The 16395-nt window shown below is 49.2% G+C and overlaps 5 protein-coding genes across 5 annotated transcripts; 4 read left to right on the forward strand and 1 right to left on the reverse strand.

Moving 5' to 3' along the window:
- The first annotated feature begins 308 nt into the window (after positions 1 to 308).
- BDP55DRAFT_659835 (heterokaryon incompatibility protein-domain-containing protein) lies at positions 309 to 2876 on the forward strand. Its single transcript, XM_060574567.1, has one exon. It carries the CDS (start codon positions 408 to 410, stop codon positions 2733 to 2735), a length of 2328 nt encoding a protein of 775 aa, XP_060431025.1. The 5' UTR covers positions 309 to 407; the 3' UTR covers positions 2736 to 2876.
- A 68-nt stretch (positions 2877 to 2944) lies between these two features.
- On the reverse strand, positions 2945 to 4737 carry BDP55DRAFT_703193 (myo-inositol transporter). The gene is made up of 2 exons (XM_060577952.1): positions 4166 to 4737; positions 2945 to 4087 (listed from the first exon to the last, which is right to left on the reverse strand). The coding sequence occupies exons 1-2, from the start codon at positions 4634 to 4636 to the stop codon at positions 2960 to 2962; spliced, it is 1599 nt and encodes a 532-aa protein (XP_060431026.1). The 5' UTR covers positions 4637 to 4737; the 3' UTR covers positions 2945 to 2959.
- Positions 4738 to 7785: 3048 nt separating this feature from the next.
- Positions 7786 to 8808, forward strand: BDP55DRAFT_692849 (family 11 glycosyl hydrolase; the record flags this gene model as incomplete). Its single annotated transcript, XM_060577163.1, has 4 exons — positions 7786 to 8036; positions 8102 to 8186; positions 8246 to 8632; positions 8698 to 8808. 4 exons carry the CDS (start codon positions 7786 to 7788, stop codon positions 8806 to 8808), a joined length of 834 nt encoding a protein of 277 aa, XP_060431027.1.
- Positions 8809 to 9401: 593 nt separating this feature from the next.
- Positions 9402 to 9938, forward strand: BDP55DRAFT_630530 (uncharacterized protein; the record flags this gene model as incomplete). The annotated part of the gene is made up of 1 exon (XM_060572161.1): positions 9402 to 9938. The coding sequence occupies one exon, from the start codon at positions 9402 to 9404 to the stop codon at positions 9936 to 9938; it is 537 nt and encodes a 178-aa protein (XP_060431028.1).
- Positions 9939 to 11886: 1948 nt separating this feature from the next.
- BDP55DRAFT_579857 (TAP-like protein-domain-containing protein) lies at positions 11887 to 13978 on the forward strand. Its single transcript, XM_060570806.1, has 3 exons — positions 11887 to 12399; positions 12452 to 12939; positions 12997 to 13978. Exons 1-3 carry the CDS (start codon positions 11985 to 11987, stop codon positions 13969 to 13971), a joined length of 1878 nt encoding a protein of 625 aa, XP_060431029.1. The 5' UTR covers positions 11887 to 11984; the 3' UTR covers positions 13972 to 13978.
- Positions 13979 to 16395: the final 2417 nt, after the last annotated feature.

Genomic DNA, 16395 nt, shown 5'->3' on the forward strand with positions numbered 1-16395 from the left:
GTTTGCGCGTACAAGACTCAATACAACGTGATCATGAATGAATTCTTACTTTGCTAGAGTCGATTATTGGCCACTTTCTCTCGCTTACTTGGGAGGTTTCACGATGATCGAGGATGAAAATGCTTACCTGGCCCACCTTCCGTGATGATTGCTTATCTGCCTATTTCGCACAGTTGCCGCCTGTCAGCTTGTGGCACAATCGGTCTTGTTCATTGGTGCCCTCTCCTCTCCAATGTGACGTGGCGTCATTCCATATGAGGCTGGAGCGAACAATCTGATGCGAACCCCACAAACCCTTTGCGTCGTATCCTTTTCCGTTGCAACATGGCTGCTACGGACCATTACGATTCTTCAAACCTTTCTCCCCCCCGAACCGATCTGCCTCAAAATATCGTCTACTGCTGACAATGAATATCTCAGAAGATCCGATTACAGGTCATTACAAAGAGAACGATGTTGTGACGCCCGGCCAACTATGCGTCGCATGCGTTGAATTCGCTCAAGACTTCCGCAAATACCTCGAGGAGATCATGATCGAAGGTATTAGCTCCATCTACAGTCCCTCTGGTGAAAATCATCCGCCTGGGACGAAGGCCGTATGGCCCAAAACCTTTACTTTTCATCACAATCTCCGGAGTCTGAAATCATCGCTCGAAGCGGATTGCCACCTCTGTACTCTCCTATGGCTCACTATGCTCTCTCCGCAATTTCTTGCGGAGCCTGCGACAGGCTTTGATTGGGATGGATCACTCAGTATACGGGTCGAATCGAGAAGTTATAGTTCAGAACGGAGAGGCCAAGAATTTCATCTATCCCTCGTAGAGCCTGGCACAGAATACGCACTTTCTTCAGGGTTCGCAGTGCTTGATCTCAATTTAGGCGTACAGGTTGTCTCAAAGACCTCGTCTGAACAACGGGATCGACATATTCCAGCGAAGGAGGCCTTCAGCGTGTGGACAGGTTCTCCTACTAGCCTGAAGCTCGCTAAATCGTGGATTGAAAGCTGTGTCACAGAGCATGCAGCTTGTGGAGCAGCCTCAAGCAGCCATAAGAACGCAGGCTCTCGACCAACTCGGCTTGTCGATGTGAGTTCCGGCACAGAATTCGTCCGCGTTTGCAGCGCCCCCACGGAGGAAGTTCGGACGGCCGACCAGCAACCAAGAGATCGCCAGTCTCCAATTCATGTAGATTATGTCACATTGAGTCATGCCTGGGGCGGAGCTGAGTTCGTCAAGTTGACGACGCAAAACTACGCTCGATTATGTGATGGGTTTTCAATTCAAGAGTTACCAAAGACATGGCGAGACGCTATCTGTCTTACACGGTCACTCGGATACCGATACATCTGGATTGACGCCTTGTGCATCATTCAAGATTCTTTATGCGACTGGGAAGTCGAATCAGGCTTGATGGGCCAAGTTTATGAGCACTGTCACGTAAACATTGCCGCTCTGGGAAGTACATCGAGCAACGATGGCCTTTTTAGATTTCGGAATCCCCTCATGTTCAAGAATTCCTGTCTTCGAGACGCTCTCGGTAGTTCCGGATGGCCAAATAACCATTACCTTGCTATGGCTGTCATAAGGCCACCGAATTATCATGGCTGGGACTTCGAACATTCGTTACATCACGCGGGAGACCTCGACTACATCATCTCCCTGAAAAATGAGCCACTCAACAAAAGGGGATGGGTCATTCAAGAACGCGGTCTCTCTCCTCGAACGCTATATTTTGGAAAGGCTGGTCTTTTCTGGGACTGTCGAGAAAAGGAGAGACAGGAGATGTGGGCGGACACACTAGGCTGGGGGCCTCATTTTCGCGACCCTGAGCCAACGAACTCGAAGAAGGTATTCTCCTGGCAATTGACGTACTCCGATCCAACAGAGCAAAGAGTATCGCTCAGGTATATGGGCTGGCGAGAGCTCATCAGGGAGTACTGTGCTGCGGAACTCTCCTTCGAGTCCGATAGACTCCCAGCCATATCTGGTCTAGCGAGGCTCATTGCAGCAAATCCAGACATGAAGTGCGCATACTATGCTGGCATCTGGGAAAAGTGGCAGATAGACGATCTGTTGTGGTGCATCAAAGAGCCTGTTGCATACGATACGGAAGCTGTCGACCCTAACGTCCATCGAGCGCCTATTTCCTTCTCGTGGGCTTCAATTGGAGGACCGTGCAGAATATGTTGGCCATTTAGCGAGTATCAGCTCACAGGGAAACCGAAGCAGATCCTATATAGTGCCCAAGCGGTTGGGCGTTGTGTCCCTTTTCGACCTGCAGCATTTATGACGGCTGACTGGAAAAGTGACGGACAATTTGGACGCATAGTATCAGCATCATTCACTCTCTCATGCTTGATTTGCCCGTTATCTCAGACCGAGGTAGAGGAGTGGAGTGAGCGGGGGCGACAAGGAGATTTGTATAAGCTTAAAGATCATCAAAAGGCGAGACGGGAGACGGGAATCAAGTCATTCCCGGACAAGGAAGAGGGCAAGCATGTTGCAACTCACAGGGCCTCTCTTGCTAATTTGGACTTGATCGAGCCAGATCAAAGCTACCGTCACAACGAAGATTTTATCGTTGACTTTGGCCTGATCCTATCAGCGAGTGGCAATGGTTTGCAGAAAAACGCTACCTATAGACGTTTGGGCATGTACTATGATACCTTCTACGAAGAATCATACGTTAAGACCCGGAGAGGCATGTATCAACACGCTAGTGTCACACTTATCTGACTCAGGCGGAAAGCATGGTTACTATACTCGTGCAGAATTGAGGAGGCTTTCTTGCGTGGGAGAACATTTTGGCCAAATCCAACTCAGTTTGAACATCACTTTTCCAACTCTCTTCGAAAATTGACTGTCCCAAGCCTCGATTTTAGTTCTATTCTCTAGGCCTGAAACCATTATCCTCATAAACATATAAACATATAAACATAGTAGAAGTCGCAGGCCGTCTTTCACACAGTGTTCTCTTGTTTCCGGGCTTGAACGTCGAGCTTTCTTTGCTTTCGCCACTCCTCGGCATATCTTACGCCAAAGCCGTGCTCGAAAACCACTCTGATCTCCTCCAATGTCATATTTGCCGCTTCCGGGAAGCAAAAGATCACAAATACCCAGCCAAAGAACGACAACCCAGCGTAAAGACCAAAGGTGCCTGAAGGAGTCATACCCCGCATCATTGACAAGAATGTCGAAGAGACGATAATGTTGGGACCCCAGTTGAAGATGTTAATCATCATAGTACCCATAGCTCGGACTTCCATTGGGAGAAATTCGTTCGCTTGCCATGGGACACAGCCTAGGCCGGCAGCATAGAACGCCACGAACATGATCATCGCAACAAGAACCAGGTTTGCGGACCAGCCCACCTCTCTTGTGGTCAGCTCCAAAGTGTTGTTGTCCAGGGGGATCCAGTGGAACGCAATGGCGGCGATTGCGAGGCAGACAGGCATGCCCCACATCGTCCAGAGTAGGATTCTTCGCCGACCGATTCTGTCAATAAGGAAGATTGATAAGACTGTGAATATGAAGTTGGTGCCAGCCACAACGGTACCGACAGCAATGGGGTTCGAGAAGCCGACGATCTGGAACAGACTCGCGCTGTAGTACATCAAACAATTAAAGCCACATAACTGCTGAGCAGCCATGAGGCCACAAGCCGAAGTGACCGCCCGTAGATTGGCTGGAACCTTGAATAGGCTGGTGACGGACTTTCGAAGGGAGATTTCTTCGTTGAGGACCTTGGCCTGGTTGACGCCGCGCTCAATAGAGATGACCTTGTCCGCAACTTCATCTTCGCTGCCGTTGGGGTAGATTTGCTTCAGAACACGGATACAGTCATCCCGGTGGCCGTGGAACATAAGTTGACGGGGCGACTCTGGGCACCAGAATAGGAGGATACCAAGTATCACCGACGGAACACCACCAAGCCCAACCATGTATCTCCAGCCATGCGCTGTTGCGTTGAAGGCTGCGGCAAAGGCGTACGCAAGCACGGATCCGGCACCGAGGAAGATCATGTCGATTGAGATCATTCGGCCTCGGAACCTAGCAGGTGAAATTTCCGCGATGTATAATGGTACGATCTAAGAAGACAACTTATGTTAGCATATGATCTCCGGTCGAGTCTACTGAAAGGAAAGCATAGAGATATGGAGATTTACCATAGATGCAGATCCGACACCAAATCCTATCACAAGTCGACCAACCGTCATTTGCGCAATCGTGAAAGAGGTGGCCTGAAGCAGAGCCCCAATAGTAAAGAGGACAGAGGCGAACCAAATAGCAGGTTTTCTTCCGTACTTGTCAGCAGTTATGCCAGCAATGACAGCACCAATCAAGGCCCCGGCTGCGGTGACTGCCGTGATCAACTCCTTTTCTGAGTGAGTGAGCTCTTTACTATCGAGGTCTTTGCCGATGACAACAAGCACACCGGATATAACACCAGTGTCGTAGCCGAAGAGCATGCCGCCAATCGCAGTTGCCGCAACGCAGAGCCAGACAAAGGTACCTGGTTTGGTTTCCTCGATCCGCTCTAGGTCACGATTCTCTACGGCTTTGATGGCATCGCTGACTGCATTGTTCTGCTCGACATGCTGCACGCCTTGTTTGTGGGAATCATCTGGTAGGCCCATGGTAACGAGGGCCGTATATCGGCAGATTCCTGGCTAGAAGAGGGTGTTTGTATAGAGAGATCTCGTCAAAGCATAAAGATTGAGATTAGAAACGAGTCCTCTAAGATGTTGCTCATGTTTACGAATTCAGGGCCGGTGGGATGGTCGAGCTTTATAGACTTTGCAACTTCACCATTTGCTTGGGCGAATGTACCAGATGAACGGAAAGTCTCAAGTTCCAAAGTATCAAAAGCAAGGGTACGACGCTTCGGACTAGCGTACGGGATGATTTCCGGTAGGTTAAAATCGTTCTATGGTGATGCTGCTGCGGGGTTGACCCTTATCTGACAAGGCGAACACTCTCCGAGCCCTCATCTCGATATCTTGCATCCAAGGAAACTCCAGCCGTTTGGCATAGCTCCTCGTTTCTATAGGTCAGTAACACTTTCTTGACTCTAGTTCGTCGTATTCGTTGGGTCTCTAGCGGGTCTGAAGCACGGGGAAGTTTGGGGGAAATCTGGATTCGTGGGGTAGTAGACTAGGATTCATCTGGGGAAATGGAGCAATTGCGAGCGCCCCACCAATTGTGCGACAGTCTATTGCCCAGCTCGTCGAGTCAGGCCTGCCTAGCGCCGCGCCCTTTTTACTCTCTTCGTATAATGAGGCAAGCGTTTCCGTAGCGAACCCGAGCTGCGGGCTGGATCTATTGCCGTTAACAGGGTAGCCAGCACTTGCGTCACGCCAAATGCTTCGGTTTTGTGGCCGCTGACCATTCTCTTGGATGAGTAAACAATTGGGATACGCTGCAACATTCCGCAGTATGATGTTGACGGAAAAGGTCTCCACGAAAGCCCGAACGTTGACGTAATGTCGGAAGTATCCCATTGAAGATAGGCATTTCCGCCGTTTCTCACCCTTTGAGGCCGAAGCTAGAGAGTCTGAACGGTCCTCTTCTGTACAATTAAAGCATCATTTCACCGAGAGGTCAAAATCTCCGGCAAACACCCGAAAGATCGGCATATAAGGGCTTTCCCTCTACAACGTCACACAATGGAAAATCGAGGTATTTGGAATTCTCGGAGATCTCAGATATGATCTGGGACCATCAACAGGGTGCCTTCATGGTTGAGACTCTAAGACTGTTTGCTACAGATAGATGAACTTCTATGATTATGATCACGCAAAAGTATTGTGATACACTCCATTCATCAAGTCAAAAAGTTGTGGTAAGGTGAGGACGCGAGGAAGTGATTGCCTGGGTAGTGTTACTGCTGAAGAGCCAAGCTACTACTACCAGAAGAAGCACGCCTATCAACCAATTAATAGTTTTTTCAGCACGCGACATTCGAGCCTTTAAGTAGAGTGGAATATTGAGCACACTGTCCAATGTTAGGTGAAGGATTTATGATCCTTGCCAGGCTCGGAACTCACTTTCCGGCCGTCTACCATTTGTGAAAGCGACGCCTCTACGGAGGCGCTGTTGAGAGGCTAGATTGTTGGTTTCCAACCTAATGCGCCACGAGTATTGAATCAGACCAATTAGACCGGCTTGGGCCACGTGAAGAAGCCGAGCTGGAAAGACAAATGGCATACTGTTGCGACGATGTGGAGTGGGTAGGCACACCTTGACCGCCAAATGGTCCAAGGGGTAGATCGCACCAAAGAACATTGAATGTATCTACCATTCAAGGTACCCAAGTAGGGGCTTTACCCATGGACAAACGTGCTGATTTCTATTGACTTGCCTCCATTTGGTTCAATCAATCACTTCAAAATGGCCAAGAACCTGAGCGGGACTTCTTGCCTGCAAAGAAGGGTGCGTGAGTAGAGCGTTTCTGTGAAGTTTAGTGTCAAATTGAAAACATGTATGTCGATACATGCAAAGAGAATACTTTCACGCGCCCTTGAAGCTTGGAAATACGGCTTCGTAACATTCGCTCGGGAGGGAAGGTGGGCTTGACAAAGGAGTGGCCATCATTAGAAAGCCTCCATCTTTGGGGTTGCCCCGGAGCATAGTGTATGCCCGGGTCTACCGGGATAATCGCCGAAGATCCACTTCGGCCTCGGACGGTCTCGGGCCCCAAACACCGGCCTCTAATTGCTACCTGCTTAAACGCAAACGGCACAAAGGTAGGCCGAAGTGTCCAAGTCTCCAGTCTTTATCGAGACCTAACGAGTTTCTTTTGTTGCTGCCGGACAACCGGATAATCTGACGAAAACTAAGACTTCCTCAAACCTCAACACATCGCTAGCCGAAAACAGAAGCGGAAGTTGACACCAATGCTCCGTAGTACTTGCCCAGTAATATCATCGTCAAAGGTGGTTGGTTTTCAGAATCAAGGCTTCTTCATGGCTCAGACTTGGAATACTGAAGCTACATCAGTGCTACTCCACGTCGCGTGGCCTCCGACCGGTTATTTTCAGCCCCACAGATCAGAAGGCTCGCCGGCAAATGTCGACCAGACGCCCTCTCTTATACTTTTGCCGCCGGGTAAATCTATGTTGCCATATTAACCAACTCAGCTGCCCTAAAGACCTTAACAATGCTATCATCCAGACACGGCTGAGATATTCCGATTTCCTTTTTCAACCCCTTTGACTGGAGACACTGTTAGGTACGACACCGCAGCTTTTGATGTATGAAAGTTCGGTACATACATTTTGGATGTTGGGATTCCGAGCATTCATCACTATAGATCTATAATTCACACGAAACTATATCGTATCCCTGAGATGTGAAGTGTTGAGAAATATGCCTGCCTCAATTTGAAGCATACAGATCAAGTGTCAAGCTCTTGGGACAAGCATCGCGAAGTTGAAGGTTTTCAACCAAGTCAATTAGATGAATGTTGAACCGATGCCAAGGCCTTGGTTCCGGATGAAGTCTTGGGGAATTTGAGATGGAGCGAAGTGACATTACACCCTTCCTGGGCCCAAGAATGAGGTACGATTGGTTGTCAGAGGCACAGCATTTTAGCTTGATGGCGCGGTGATACTGGTACGAATCTCTGAAAGGGAAGTGTGTGTTACATTCGGCGTTCTTCAGTTGCGTCGATAGAGCGACCACGAGACTGAGCGCAACATGCCACAGATATAAAGCTGCAGACTTTCCCTTAGCCCAGATACTAAAAAACGGAGATGAGAGACAATACACAAGCAATCAGATCACCATGGTTACTCTCAACTCGCTTCTTCTGGCTCTCGCCTCCGTGGCCGGTGTTCTCTCTGCTCCTGGAGAGCTGATGAAGCGCCAGTCAACTCCATCGTCCACTGGAACAAACAACGGCTACTACTATTCATGGTGGACTGACGGTGGATCTCAAGTCACTTACACAAATGGTGCTGGTGGCCAGTACAGCGTTGTCTGGCAAACCGGTGGTAACTTTGTCGGAGGGAAAGGCTGGAACCCTGGTGGTCCGAGGTATGATTGCCCCAGGTATAGACAAGTTTTGAAATTTGATTACTCCTCTGACAGCATCCTGCCAGGACGATCACGTACTCTGGCAGCTATAACCCTAACGGTAACAGCTACCTCGCCATCTATGGCTGGACTAGGAATCCCCTGATCGAGGTTCGCTTCGTGCCTTCTCACCTTATATGTACAGAATATTCCCTAACCTTCTCGCATAGTATTATATCGTTGAGTCCTTCGGCACGTACAACCCATCCAGCGGCGCCACCAAGAAGGGCACCGTTACCAGTGATGGCGGTACCTACGACATCTACGTCAGCACGCGAACCAACGCCCCCTCCATCGATGGCACAAAGACCTTTCAGCAGTACTGGTCCGTCCGCCAGACCAAACGCGCCGGCGGAACCGTCACGACCGGCAACCACTTCAATGCCTGGGCTCAGGTGGGCCTCAACCTCGGTACTCACGACTACATGATTGTTGCCACGGAAGGATACTTTAGCAGCGGCTCTTCCACAATTACCGTTGGCGCTTCTGACGCTGGTGGTGGCGGCACAAGCCCGCCTACAACTAGCCCTCCGCCCAGCAGCGGCGGTGATGGAACCGTGAGACCTCACCTATTCACTCCAGGATATCATTGACTAATACATTCTCTCTTTGCTACATGTAGTGTGCTGCGAAGTGGGCTCAATGCGGAGGCTCCGGCTTTACCGGACCGACTTGCTGCCAAGCTGGGTCCACGTGCCAAGCCTCTAACCAGTGGTATTCTCAGTGCCTGTAAAAGCTGTATTTTGGGAACGGACATGTCGTGTGAGACTTATAGTCTCGCGAGAGAGCACAAGTCAGGGTAATTGAGGAGGCCCTCAATGAACCATATTTCGCAGTCTAGGGCCAGGTTATCTGTAGGAAAAAGACAAGGAAAGTTGGCGACAACTATTGTTCAAATTCTAAGATAACTATGTCTATCAAAACACAAGGTACTTGAATGAACGTGTCAAGGCGCTGGCTTATCTTGAAACGTTTCTATACTGCGGATACTGGGAGAAGTGGACAAAGTTCATGAACTTACAACGTTATTCATTGGTTACGTCCATTCTACATTCAGGCAAAGGGACGGTGTATTCTCAACAAACGAGGCCACAGTTGTCAAGATATCCGTAGTGCCACACGATCCTAACTCCATCCGTGTTATGGAAGGGAGACTCAGTCGCAGCGTGCTCTTTGATATAAATGCACGGTAAAGCCCTTGCCGGACGATGTCCCGTGATTGACACATGCGGTCCTCAATCCTCCTGGGACTCCTGGAACTGAATCAAAGGAACGAATCGTTGATCGTGTCGCAGAGGAATTGTTTAAGACATTCTTAGGCCTTCGATGTATATCCACTCGATGTCGTCTTTTGATCATTCTAGGGAGCAACTTCTTCCAGTCATCTTCTCCATCAACTTCGCCTCTCGTCGGAAATCCACACAACTTGTAGTTCCACGCGAATCCCTTGATCGCGCCCTCCTCATCAGTACACCTGTCTACAGTGCAGAAGTTCATGTGATACGCCCACCAGGTTCTGACCGTACCCCAATCATCATCGCACCACTGCCTGCTAGACATTTTGAAAACGTCGCCGACGCCTATGATCTTGCTGTGATTCCATCCAAAGCACTCTTGGTAGCAGTCGGGAAGCTTGTGAATGGGGAGGACTTCATTCTCGTCTGCAATCATCCAGCCGGAGTGCGTCTTGGGATCTTTCGCCGTGGTGACGCTTCCGAAGACAGAACAGAGGACAGAACGTTTTGTTTATTGATATTCATCTTCGCGGATCTTCAAATGAATTTTGATGTCGTAGATATTGATATGGAAGACTGCGAGACGAGTAAATGCCAAGAACTATTGCGTGCCAAAGTCAGTATGTAATTTGTTTATCGTAAGTAAGCCCCTAGGTGATAAAGTCGTCTGTAAATGCTTAAGAGACTTGGCGGTGGTCAAGAAGATCTAACATCAAGGAAATGGTAGAGAGAAACACAAAGGCAAATATAGCCTATACAACATTCCTTCGTGGGCAGCGCTTGAACAAGTTACAAACCCTAAGTGCAGCGTCTCGGAGTTACGGGGATTGCAGTGGTAGACATGCTGCAGCTCAAATTCAGGAATACAAAATCTTTTGGAGTTGAAATCAAAGCTTTACCTTCCCAAAGACTAAGTACCAGAAGGTAGAGAAACCCTGATGGCTCCAAACTTCAGGTGCTCGTCGACCTATTACCTATCATTCTTAGCCTTGCCTCACTTCATCTAACAGTCATCTCTGTGTCCTGGGCATCCCGCCCCGACAGATCTGTTTCAGTACCCGTAAGGGGCGAGGTCGAGGCTTTGGGTAGAATAGACGATTGCTCTATCAGCAGCCATTTCAATGACCCATCGAAACTATATAAGTGCTAGCCAAGTTATGAATCAAAAACGTTTGAGACAGGCAAAACCAACAGTGAAACAAACAGCGCGTTCAAAAACACATCTACGCACAGGATGATGATAATGATGACAATAATGGATTTTTCCATACCGGTTCCGCTCCCAAGGGGTCAAAGTCGGCTGCGTCGGCTGCGTTGGCTGCCGGAGACTGTCTCTCATCACACCAAGTGCGAATACATTGGCCACAAGGGAGAAATGAAGACCGAAACAGAAGAGCAGAGACACGGGAAGCGTCATAAATCTTCCACCTAGAATAATGCCGTGGGGCTTCCAACAACGGAGTCGAGACAACATACTACCTAGTTAGTTTCGGGTGGCAGATGCAGGATTTCGGGCTGTTTTGCACCAGAGGATCTCTCATAAGAACATTTGTATCCTCAGGTAGGATTTTCATGGAATTGAACCTAGTTTTCAGCCTCTCAGCTAGGTATCATCACTACCTTTACTTAGTATCTTAAGTACATGGACTTATTAGTCAAGTCTTATAGCTTGTCGCGACATGAATTCAAACTGAACTGAATGGTCTCTTCTAGTATCGTTCTGTTACAGAGTTGACGAAGCACTTGAAGCTCCTCATTAGTATTCCGCACAATCTGCCGCTGAGGCGTAGAGTCCCACCACATCTTGTCGCTCTTCGTCGACAGATGGATGTCCTCAAGTTGTACTTTCACCCCGTTATTCACGCGAGCACCTTTGGCGATAAGACGCTCGAATGTCTTGGGTAGGACGTCCGGGGAGGTAGCAAGTATGATGGGCCCTGGTCCAGCGCCGACTCCTCGTGTGGAAGAATTTGGATCGGCTCCGTGGCGTAAAAGTGAGGCAACCAGTTCATCGTTGCAAGGTACTCCTGGTTGACACTGTCTAGGAATTCAATAAAGATGAGTAACTCGATAAGGCACATTCAATTTCATCCTAAGTCCCCTGGCAGGTCAGTAACCAATAAAATGCCTACTAGTGCATAACGAGCCATCGTCTTATATTACCGCTACAGCATTGCCTCTCGAAATCTTACTTATTCTAGAAGCAATACATAGATAATAGAAAGTAAGGACAGTAGGAGTAGCGATGGCATCAACAATTATAGATGCGCTAGCATTAGCAGTAACTGCAAGATTATTAGTAACAGTGTTAGAAGTAGTATTAACAGCAATAGCAATAATAGCAGTACTAGGGGTGACGATATGAGTAGGAAGAGAAATATCAAGGAGAAACAAAAGTGATATAGGACATTGCGTGGCAGACAAAAGCTTCACACAGGGCAATTGCCTAGCTGAGACCAGTGGGGAATATTCCTACATCCCTGCAATAAACCCGATGTCAGCCCGCGTCACTGATACGGATCCTGCCAAAAGTCCCCTGCAAGATGATAGTGCCTTGGAATTGCCAATCTGCAAATGTGGAAGGAAAACAATACCAGCTTGGTGCGGCTGCGCGTCTCAATCTGCAAGTTTGTTTTCTTAATCTCGAAGAAGAACAAAAATTGTTTGAAATGCGATGATTGGCAAGAACGGGCTCAAATCAGCGTCTGGTTTGCGGAAAGGTCCGTCAAATATCGGGCGAAGATGGGCAACAGCTGTTGTCGCCGTGTTTGGCAGCGCCGTATTTCTTAGTGAGCGCGGCTTGCTGGGTGGATTTCCGCCAATGGCGACGATCTCAAAGGCTCCCCAAATTCCTCATCAAAGCTCCAGCGTTGGCGAATTCGATTGGGATGCGCTTAAGCCAACACGAGACATGGCCTACGTGCCCTGTTTCGAGAGATTTCAATGCGCGAGACTCCTTCTCCCAATGGACTGGACGGCCCTAGAAGAGCAATGGCTAGATCACGAAGTGGCCATCGCGATGATAAAGCAGCCAGCCAACGTCTCGGTTCTTGACCCTCGATACGGCGGCGAAGTCTATCTTAACCCAGGTACTCCAACTCGCATATCTTGTAGCTGAACTTGGGCTCACCCACAATGCAGGCGGCCCTGGTGTTTCGGGAGTAAGCTTCCTCAGAGGCGCCTCAAATGGCCAACTAGAATCAACTATCAATGGAAACAATACCGACGGGAGGGTCTTTGACCTTGTCTCCTTCGATCCAAGAGGGGTCGGCCTTTCGACGCCGCGGATCTCTTGCTTCGATGATCCAATGTCTCGACAGCTCTGGCATCAGCTCGGGACGGTCTACAGCGGTGTCGACACGTCGGATCGGATGTTCAACGAGCTTTGGGAAAGAGCTCTATCGCTGGGTCAACTGTGCAATCCCGGGAACTCGACATCCAAGGCCTTGGCGATGAGTACCGTCACCACCGCTCACGTTGCGCGCGATTTGCTTGCCATGGTGGAGAAGAGTGGTGAAGAGAGGGAAAGGAGGGCTCTGGTGGCGATCGCAGAGCTTGGAAAGTCATCGGTGAAAGACCTACCTCATCGTCTTCGGTACAAACCCGGAGAAGAGAATTTGCAATATTGGGTGCGGTAGCAATACTCGTGGCCTCGTATGATCCATTTTCTAACTTGTTCGGTGTAGGGCTTCAGCTATGGCGCGTTTCTCGGCGGGACATTTGCAAGTCTCTACCCAGACCGCATCGAACGAATGATTGTGGACGGGTGCGGAGACTGGGACGACAACGCATCAGGCGAATACAAGGGTTTCCTCCTTGACACGGACAGAGAGTGGCACGAGTTCTTCAACCTTTGCTACGCAGCCGGACCAGAAAAGTGCGCTCTCTACGACGAGAAAGGTCCGGATGCAATGCATGGCTCGGTCCAGCACTTGCTAGACAATCTGGAGACGGATCCAATTGTGATCTGCGAAGACGGCATGGCGTTCCCCGAGGTCTTTACGCGGAACCACCTCGTCCAGGGGATCTTCGGCGCCCTGTACAAACCCTATCGATCACAAACTTGGAAGAAGCTCGCGGGAACACTGGCGTCTCTTGCCAACGGTACAGTCACCGCAGCGGTATCAGACATGCTCCCGTCTCGTAACTTGCGCTTACGTACCGAAGACTGCCACACTCCAGAATGTGTAACGGAGTACACCGGCGAAGGAGCCTGGAGCGAGTTCAACTTTGGCGTCTACTGCCCCGACGGTCACGACTTTCGAAACATTACAAAGCCCGAGATGATCGCGTCGATCAAAAGCCTCGAGAAGCAGAGCCCCTTGTTTAGCACTTCATTCGCCATCTCAGCTAGGCTTCCTTGCGTGGGGTATCCCATCCGGCCCAAATGGCGCTTCGGTGGCCCGTTCGGAGGCAGGACCAAGTTTCCGATATTGTTCATCGGTAATACGTTGGATCCCGTTGCCCCTCTTGAAGGAACACGCCTCAATGTTCCCAAGTTTGAAGGCGCTGCGTTGTTGCAGCAAGATTCGGCGGGGCATTGTTCGCTCAATGCGCCTAGTCAGTGTACTGCGGGCTACGTCCGAAAATATTTGGTATTGGGTGAGCTTCCAGACAAAGGTACTGTATGTTCTGTTGATTACTTGCCGTTTGATGGCTAGATAAATGCAAGAAACTTTTGTATGATGGCCCCTTCTCGATCTCATGACCTGCTGTTGTTTTCATCATCCTTAAGGTGCCTTACTTCGCTTATGAAAACACATTGTCCAAGAGGAAAACGGAGAAAAGGTTGTGGCATAAAGAGTAAGAGTAGTAGGAAAGATATGAAACGGCGAAAGGGGGTTCGTTGTTTACGACGGAATGCTCAGGTACGTGTTGCGAGGATTCCAATAGAGAATATTGACGATGGATTAGAACTTGCGGTAAGCTGTATGCCTGTATGAGCCTCCAAGTCATGTGTACCTTGTAGATGCACAAAAAGCATGGTATCAAGTATTGATTTTAGCCTCTTGGTTCGGAGACAGCTGCGGAGCTGTGGCTCTTCTGGTTGTTCACAAAGGTAGCCTGACTTCCTGACTCATAATACAATGCCAACCTTCTGCCATGATCTTACACCGCAGCACCTCCCATCGAACCAAGAAAAGCATTGTATACTTGATCATACTGTACCTGCAGGTAACTAGTAGCATTTTCTCACACGCATCCCACAACACTTTGGGATTCCTGATACAAAAAACCATCACAACGAGTCGAATTTCTCCAAGATGAACGAAACCTCACACGATGCACAGGCTCTGTGGCTGCAACGCAACAGCCAAAGACGTCCAGGCTCAGTCACTACTCAGGCTTCGAAATCTATATATCCAGCTCTCCCAAACCTACCAAAAGAAATCGTTGATCAAATGATCTACGCTCTATGCCAGTTTTGTCAGTACTGCGATTGCGACCACGAGCCCACGGCTACTGTGCGTGATGCCCTCGAAAACTTCAGCTTGACAAGTAAGGCGTTTCGATACCTTGCCGCGCGACACTTCAACTTGTGACACACCTTCAACTTATATTCCGTCAAGCACTCGGATCCCATCAAGTACGATGCCGCGATTCGTCAGCGAACGAACCAGTTAATCAACAGGGGCGGCTCCTTGGCCAACATTCGACACGTTGAAGCCAATCTGTCTCTGCATTGTACCGGGCTTCATTCAGGGGGGTGCCACAGTAACTGCCCCAGAGATTTACACCCCTTGATTCCGAGAACACTGGCTTCGTTAAACAATCTAGAGGAGCTCGACATCCTCATCGACCAGGCCCTACTGGTCTAATAGACGCCAAGCTCCCGTCCCTCGGATCTTAGGCTGGGGAGTCTGCAATTCGATCAGAAGTCTCCGGATCCTCTGCGCTCGCTCCCCAAAAGGTCGAGACCCAACTGATTGCTAAGCTTGCCAATCTCACCTACCTTACATTCGTGGCATCACGAGACTCCAGTTCTATGGGGACCATGTGCCCTGTCACGGTTACCCAGCCTTGGCTCGTCTCAGACATCTTAAGCTAACGAACTGTAGATTATCTTCATAACTAGCTTCCACCTCCTGCTGGAGCACTGCAGATTGCTGGAGGACTTCATCTTCAGTCGGGGCGAGTCTCCCAACGGTAGTATCATTCGAGAGCTTAGTTGGAACTGCAACCTCATTCCCGAGATCCTCCTTCCTGAGATCGTCGACTTACTTAGCAGACAGATACCCAACACTTTGAAATGCTTGTAAATCAGGCCATGGTTTGGATGGGTGGGTCAATGCACACCGACAAAAGTGTACTGCCGTAATCGTAATGAGTTTATCCAGGACAATCGGGTAAGAGGGATTGTGATCAGATCACTTCGGCACTTCATCAAGCTTGAAAATGTTCATCCGGGCCAAGATGTGATACTCGGACCCTCGCAGTGCATGATCCCTGATCACAATGGCCACCTGCTATTGAAAATGTTTGCTACCACCATCAAGACGCTGAAAGTTTCGGGGGCGAATGAATACCTCACGCCCTGCTTAGCAAAGCTACGCGAGGCGAAAGCGACGTGGATGAAGAACCTATGTGAGATCTTTTTGAGCTGCACAAACCCGCTTCTGGATCAATTTGACACCGTTGAAGGAGGAACAGAGTTTGGTGAGTGATCGGCCCGACACTGACGAGAACGATCTGGTTTATCTCACACGGGGCTTCAAAGAGAAAGGTGTGATTTTCTATGCAATCAAGCGAAGTACGTTAGACTCGTATTCGGCTGAGATGTTAGCAGTCAGTGGTACAGACCAGGGGGCAAGCGACATGTCATAGAATATTCGAGATACTACCACGCATTAGCAGGTAGGTAGGTAGCTTTAGGTACCTAAGTAAGTAAGTATCTAGGTAGCCAGACAAATCTTTTGATGAAAATGCTAATTACCTTGCGGAAGAGCCACCGCTTGAAATTGAGGCCAAGACAGTCAAAAGTGTTGATATATTGGTCACTCATACTGGTTGTTCATTTCATTCTGCGTTGTTGGTCAATCGCAACAACGACTTTAGGGGACGATTTCAATCCCCTGAAGTCGTGC

This window comes from Colletotrichum godetiae, assembly GCF_030913485.1.
Source record: "Colletotrichum godetiae strain CBS 193.32 chromosome Unknown BDP55scaffold_15, whole genome shotgun sequence".
Classification (NCBI taxonomy): domain Eukaryota; kingdom Fungi; phylum Ascomycota; class Sordariomycetes; order Glomerellales; family Glomerellaceae; genus Colletotrichum; species Colletotrichum godetiae.

Coding starts and splice junctions, on each gene's coding strand:
- BDP55DRAFT_659835 (XM_060574567.1), top strand. CDS start 408: ATGAATATCTCAGAAGATCCGATTACAGGTCATTACAAAGAGAACGAT.
- BDP55DRAFT_703193 (XM_060577952.1), bottom strand. CDS start 4,636: ATGGGCCTACCAGATGATTCCCACAAACAAGGCGTGCAGCATGTCGAG. Junction 4,088..4,165: donor GTGTCGGATCTGCATCTATG/GTAAATCTCCAT, acceptor TTGTCTTCTTAG/ATCGTACCATTATACATCGC.
- BDP55DRAFT_579857 (XM_060570806.1), top strand. CDS start 11,985: ATGATTGGCAAGAACGGGCTCAAATCAGCGTCTGGTTTGCGGAAAGGT. Junction 12,400..12,451: donor CGAAGTCTATCTTAACCCAG/GTACTCCAACTC, acceptor CCCACAATGCAG/GCGGCCCTGGTGTTTCGGGA. Junction 12,940..12,996: donor AAGAGAATTTGCAATATTGG/GTGCGGTAGCAA, acceptor TGTTCGGTGTAG/GGCTTCAGCTATGGCGCGTT.